The 7,400-nt window shown below is 44.5% G+C and overlaps 1 protein-coding gene across 1 annotated transcript in view; it reads left to right on the plus strand.

Moving 5' to 3' along the window:
- Positions 1 to 7,049, plus strand: part of kcnk12 (potassium channel, subfamily K, member 12) — a 28,773-nt gene extending 21,724 nt beyond the window's left edge. Inside the window, exon 2 of the mRNA XM_069659197.1 lies at positions 6,157 to 7,049. Coding sequence (XP_069515298.1) covers positions 6,157 to 7,049 — 893 coding nt within the window. The remainder of the gene's footprint in view (positions 1 to 6,156) is intronic.
- Positions 7,050 to 7,400: the final 351 nt, after the last annotated feature.

Here is a 7,400-nt window from a genome sequence, read left to right on the forward strand (position 1 = left end):
TCATTAATGGATACTGATGGCACCATTTCTATCACGCTGCTTCTGGTCAGATCTCCAGCGTGTAATTACGTGTGCCGGCATCATTAGCCATTAAAGCGGAATAATATTTTCCATGTTGAGAATGCATTATTTAATGTAATTAATAAATACTCTCAGAGGGCTTTGATTTAATGGGATTAACCCACATATCATTTCCTGCATTACGAAGTTTTCTGAACTAAATGAGTCATCTGAGGTCGGCGGCAGGAGCATCCGTCTGGACCGGTGACTCCAGCTGTACCAATTAAGAGTTTAAAATATAAATGACAAAGTGTTGGTGAGGAAAGTCGACAATGTTGGGGTAACTACCCAGAAAGCCTTGCAGGCTACCAATTACCGCACCAGAGGAAGTAGAAGTTTGGAAAACCTACCAAGGGGAGAAATCTACTGTGTAAAAATGTAACTGTAAGAAAAATTGACAATGCAGCAGTGATATAAAATTATAACAAAACCCATGTATTATCTAAGCAGCTCGTCCTGTTAAAGCGCTAACAGGATAAGCGCGGCTGAGCCGATGAGAGGTGGGATTACACCTGGACAAGCCGCCAGTCAATCACATGGCTGACGTATAGCTGCTTTCACAAATGCACTCCTGACAATTTCGAGACAGTTTGCCCCCGACATTTTCCCAAGTTTCCCTCTGACACATGCCCCTCACAGGGGGAAATTTGATAAATGTAAAAAGTACCCTGCAGAAGCGAGGTGTGGTCATTTGGTCATGCACAGCCGAGTCCCTTGCCGTTCCCCACAACTGATCCCGAATCTCAACATCTCTCCAGTTTGCAGACATCTTTGCTATTGTCGTCTTGTATTGTTGTACATGATCCTTCTTCTTCTACCTTGGATGGACCATGTTTTGAATCATCCTGTCATGTGCCGCTCTTCCGGTTTCACACCTGTCGCGTGTTATAAATGTCATCACCCCGCCCACTCTCTCACGCTGAATGTTCTTATTATCTGCTGCATTCACAGGTCGGCTCACCCTGAATTCTTGCAGACATTTTACTAGGATGCTGTCAGGAAAAAGTCTGCATTGAGTCGAGGTGAAAAAAAATGTGGCTGTTTGCGTTCACACATGTAGCTCACCCGGAAAATGTTAGGAGAGAAGTCTATATGTGAAAGGCGCTATAGAGACAGACAACCTTAAACACTCACATTCACACCTACGGGCAATTTAGAGTAACCAATGAACCTAACGAGCATGTCTTCGGACTGTGGGAGGAAGCCAGAGTACCCAGAGGGAACCAAAGCATGCACGAGGAGAACACGCAAACTCCACACAGAATTCACAGATTCGAACCATGAACCTTATTGCTGTGAGGCAACAGCAATAACCACGTACTGCCCTAATATCTTAAATATAACATCCCAAATACAAGCGCTTTTTCACAAGGTATCCTTTCTTATTTTATCTCTTTTTATTCCTGTCTAACGTGCTTAACATCAACTGGTCTGTTAGGTTTAGGCATATAAAACTGCATGGATAAGGTGGTACATGAAAAAGCTTCACAGTCGATCCCTCCTCTCCCGGGTGAAGTTGTTGTTTGTCCTCAGGCCTGAGCAGATTGTTTGGTAATCTATCCCACTGTTCATGAGAGAGTACAAAGAAAATCAGCTGTATCCAGGGGGGGTTGTAACAAAAATGGAGAGGACCCAAGAGCAGACTTAAGGATTTATAAAAATAGAGAAAAGAGCAAAACAAAAGGCTTAAGGTTGGAGGAGCAGGTGAGAAATAAACATCCAACAAAAGGTTACAAGCAGAAAACAGGTGAAAACACGAAGGGAAACAACCGCTCACAGAGCATGAGTTGACGTTTTGACGAGAACAAATTGGCACAGAAACAGGAGAAGACAAAACTAAGTATACTCGGGAGGAGAGGGTAATCAGGCACAGGTGTGACTAACTGGACACAGGTGAAAACAATAAAGGTGGGGCACACAAGCGTGAAAACACACAAAGGCAGGAAGTAGTGCAAAGAACCTGAGTGGGAAGAGTGAATGACAAAACAAAACTAATCAACAGGGAAGAGACACGACGAGCGAGTCTCACACCAGGCAGGATTACTCAGGTAACTTGTAAAATAGCTGCGACATCTTCCCTCATCATTTGTTAATAAATAGCATAAATCAATAGGTATGAGTAATGCATCTCCTGGGCATGTCTTCACTGCAGTCAGGATCAAAGAACACGCTGATCAGGGCTGATCAAAGGGGTTCAATAGCTGTAGAAAGCAAAGCAACATATAAATAAAATATCATTGCTATCGTTTACGGCCCAAAATATACAACAACTGTGTAAATGTGAATTTTGGTAAAGCTAAATCTGCGACACTGAAAGTCACACACTGTTTGCGTCCTCAGTTTCAGCTTTCTCGTCCCCTTACCGTCTATTATTGTTCTGTTTTCCCTAATGCGTTCTGACACAGTGGTCTGGAGTAATGGCTCTGAAATGCTACACCGAATCGATGCCTGGTGCCTTTTCCTCTCTGAGGTAATTTACTCGGTAATGAGAGACGGTGCAGAAGACTGTCTCTGCGTGCGCTCTGAAGATGTAATCGGTTTCCCTTAGTATTAAGTTGGGTTAAAAAGACGTCTAATTAATTAGCTATGAAACACTCGAATAGGATTTCACTTGGAGGGCTTCATTTGGGTAATCGCTGCCCCTCACCTTCTTTGTGCTGCACTGTCTGCTCCTGAACTTTGTCTCTAACCAAACCGAATGATTCAACGTCTGGTGTAATGTTTAAAACCTACCCAAGTCTATCTGTGTGTGTTTAAGGCCATAAGATGTGTGTGTGTGTGTGCGCTCATGTGTGGATATGTGGAGCCTGTATTCCCCCGCGTCTCTATAAAACAATCTGTATCAATCAGCGTTGATCTAAATGACCCAGCGTGTCAACAGAACACACAGGAGAGTGGTTTTCAGTGCGAGAGATAAGGTCAAAAAAGCCATTTTGGGTATCATAAAGGAAGTATTGTCTCGATATTGATGTCATTTATTACCTGACAGGGATGATTACGGACTGCTTGGTTGAAAAAGGGGGGAAAACGTCGTCCTAATGTTCTGAGAAGACTGAAACGGAGGACGGACATGATGGAAAAATCAATTAACCTTGGCCTGGAAGTGAACCGCTTGATCTTTCAGCACGATTTTATTTGTCGACAAATATACCATCTGCTGTTCTGTGGATAAGGGGAATGACATTGTGTGTGTGGGTGTGTGTGTGTGTTTGCTGTAAAGAGTGAATACATGTGCGTGCTCACTTCAGCCCTGAGAGAGAGAATGAGTGCTTGTAAGTGTGCATACAAATAACCATATAATGTACAGAGCAGAACATTTGCACATAAAATATCAAACATCAGCATGTTGGAGGTCTCCTGTGGATGCTGATGTGAGCATTTGCAGCCTGAAGCTTTTTTATTACAAACAATACTGCACTGTTTTCTACATTTCAGATGTTTAGAATATAAATTGATGTTTTGTTCTTCATAATAAAACCAATTCTGTTCTTAACCTGTGATTTCCAAACAGGAGTTTGCCTCCAAAGATAGGACCCAGGTGAAATCTAAATGGTCCCAAGACTATGACAGGAATACTGGTCTATTGATCTGTGAACAACTCTGTTACATAGAGAGAAACCTCCAAAACTATAGGACGTATCGCCATAAAATGCTGTATAATCACTCCTGGTCCTCAGGAAATTAATCCTGCTTGCTTTGGTGATCCTCTCATGTTTCCTCTGCTACCACCATGATGTTGAAAAAATGTAAAGATAGTCGCGCTCCCAGGACACCAAAAGAGTTGGGCTGTGTTCAAAATCGCATACTGTACTAGCAGCAGTACTGATCTGGCCAAAATGTAGTATGCAGTATACAAACAAAAGCAAAATGTGCAGTATGCATCGTCCTGATTCTGTAAAAAATCTCCAGTATGCATCAGACCAGTCTGCCTCGCCTACTGTATCCCACAATGCAAAGCGCTGGAACGTCACAACGTCAGTTGAAATGACGGACAGCAGCAGCATTCCAGCAGAAGGGGGCGCTATAGATAAAGAAGCGGCAGTTTGCTTCTGATGGGCTGTTGTTTACTTCCACTTTCCAAAAGCGGAAACTGGCGCCTGCCGTTGCATACTGCAAAATTAATTTGAGCAGCTCTGTACTACATACTACCGCCAAGCGCCGTATGCAGAATGTAGTAGTATATAGTACAAAGTATGTGATTTAAGATGCGCTTTGGATAGGGATAGACATAGACATCTTTTGTCCAGGGAATTTTATCCATCCATCCATTATCTATACGCCTTATCCTGTTCAGGGTCACAGGGGGGATGGAGCCTATCCAAGCTGTCATTTGGCGAGGGGCGGTGTTACACCCTGGACTGATCGCCAGTCAGTCACAGGGCTGACAATCTTTGACGCTCACATTCACACCTTTGGTCAATGTTTACGTCATCAATGACCCTAACGAGCATGTCTTTGGACTGTGGGAGGAAGCCGGAGTACCTGGAGGGAACCCACGCATGCACGGGGAGAACATGCAAACTCCTCACAGAAAGGCTTCCTACGTCCTAACTAGGATTCATACCAGGGACCTTGTAGCTGTGAGGCAACAGTGCTAACCATTGCAACCACTTTCATGTTGGACCTTGGAAGCAAACTAATATGTACAGGAATCAAAACTTTATCAGGGAGTCAAGAGGGAGACATTTATTTTAAGGTCCAACATGAACGTGCAGAGAGGATAAAGGTGTTTTTATTGCTCCAAGAGTGTGTCAAAGTTTTGGAAGTATTGGATGCTCACAGGAAACATGCTTACTCTGGCCATATCCTGTCATGAGGGGATAAAAGAAGCCTCATTTTAAAGTAACGGGGTGCCATTTGATTGCACTTGTTTCCTGTAAAAAGGGAACGCTTGGGAGTATTGATTGGCGTTTACAGCAGCCAATAAAGCTGAAGTAGGATACCACCCCTAAAATGCACCCCGTCACCTTTCAAACAAAATCACAGCGACAATCCATACCGCCTGTCAGTGGAAACACTGCAACACTCCAGGGTAATGGTACTGCACTTTTGTTAAATGCAGGAGAAATGTGCCTTTAGCTGGCTCATAGTTCCTGCACTAAAAACGGTAACCGGCAGCTTTTACAGTCTAGGTGGAGGGGTATAAACATACACCCCCAAAGTGCAGGATGAGTCAGCAACATTTTGGATTTTTCCTGGAGATGACAAACTATAAACTGTAATATATAATAGGCCACTCTCTAAAAGGCCTGCTCTGAAAGTATTGACCCATATAATGGTTTATAGATGAAGATGACAGATGCAAGTGTTTTTCTCCCTTTTCAAATAATGAGCTAATGATCGTTTCGTAATTCTTTTAACACCTCCTCCTTTGTCAAAGTGGTCGCCCTCTTCAGAATCTATACAAATGATTTGATCTTACAATGGAGACAAAACTCTAACTCACTCATCAGCTTGTTTAAACACCAGAGCTGCAGAGTCAGAGCTGCACCTGTGACACTCCTCGAGATTGTGAAGTGCATCTTCAAGTCGCAGCTGAATCCATAAACATCCTCTCGTCTCGTCTCCTCTCGTAACCTCGCCCTCAGCTTGAACACTCAGTCTAATTGACTAAGAAGTCCAAAGATAGCAGGAAGCCAGATCACACAGACAGAATATATTCAAAGGGCCTACCTGAGGTTATTCCTGGCATCCATCCCTCCCCTCAAAGTAACTCCTGTGACCTTGTTTTCTGCAGTCCATTCACGATAAACAGCACAGTAATATGTGTTAACTGCTAAACACACTGTGCACATATTAAGGGCCTTTTCTCAATGCAAAATATTATGTTTTTCTGCACATAACTTGTGTAAACTTCACTCAATCACGTCTTGTAAAACATTTTTCAATATGGCAGAAATGTTTAGGAACTTAACTTAAGCCTAATTCAAAAACCTTATTTGGATTTGAGGTTTTTCACGCCTCACTTCCCTTCCCTTTAATCAGAGACACAACTTCTTGAGAGGAATCTGAAGACTGTCAGTGGGTGAAAATCAGTTCTTTTTTTGGCCTCGGTTTGCAGACTAACTGCCTGATATCTCTCTTCTGTCTCTGCAGGCTTTGGGATGACAACACCTGTGACAGTTGCAGGCAAGGTGTTCCTAATCTTTTATGGGCTTCTGGGCTGTGCTGCCACTATCCTCTTCTTCAACCTCTTCTTGGAGCGCATCATCACGCTGCTGGCTGTGGTGATGAAGGCTGTGAGAGAGCGGAGAATCATTAACAGTGGTTTACTCCCGCCAGGAATCCGCCACGACTTCTCAGCGTACTCCCTCCCTGGCTGGAAGCCGTCTGTGTACCACGTGATGCTGATCCTCGGCCTGTCAGCCATCACTATCTCCTGCTGTGCATCCGCCATGTACACCCCCGTGGAGGGTTGGGGCTACTTAGACTCACTCTACTTCTGCTTTGTCACCTTCAGCACTATCGGCTTTGGAGACTTTGTCAGCAGCCAGAGCGCGGCGTACGAGTACCAGAGCCTCTACAGGTTGGCCAACTTCCTCTTCATGCTGACGGGCGTGTGCTGCATCTACTCGCTCTTCAATGTCATCTCTATTGTCATCAAGCAGGTGCTCAACTGGATGCTGGAGAAAATGAGCTGCTTGTTTTGCCAGCGCTGTAATAAGGCCAACGTCCTTCTGGGAAGACGAAACGCCATTCGCCCGGGCACTAAGGGTCGCCAGGCCCGGTTTGGCCCGCCGCCTGACTCAGATGGACCTTGTGATAGTGACACTGAGGGACGCAGACTGTCAGGGGAGATGATCTCAATGAAAGACTTGGCAGCCTCTAACAAGGTGTCGCTAGCCCTCATGCAGAAGCAGCTGTCTGAGTCGGCTAACGGGTATCCCAGGACAGTCTGTGGCAGCTCACGCCATAATGGATTCTCTGGGGGGGTTGGCGCCCTTGGTATCATGAACAACAGGCTGGCAGAGACGAGTAACTCCCGTTAGACCCAGTGAGACAGGAAGCAAAGTATGGGAGCTCTTTATTTTCTCACTGGGTGACAAACCATGAGGGGGACTGTAAAAATACAAGGCCTAGAAATGGATTGCCAATGAAACTTGTTATGCATGATATGTATGATTTCCTGGTTGCTTTGGGATTACAAGCCTGTGGGTAAAATACAGGTAATGGTGGTGATGGTTTGATGATGATGGCATGAAGAGAGAACCACAGAGTCAACGAGAAACCTGAAGTTGACCTGAAAATAGGGCTGCCCCCTGATAGTCCAAAAGTTAGTCGATGGAAAGAGCCTTCGTTGACCAAGTTGTCACTGGTTTGGTAGTCACAAGGACAAAGAG

This window comes from Semicossyphus pulcher, unplaced genomic scaffold, assembly GCF_022749685.1.
Source record: "Semicossyphus pulcher isolate SPU_LCO1_2020_fin unplaced genomic scaffold, fSemPul1.0.p SCAF_12, whole genome shotgun sequence".
Lineage (NCBI taxonomy): Eukaryota > Metazoa > Chordata > Actinopteri > Labriformes > Labridae > Semicossyphus > Semicossyphus pulcher.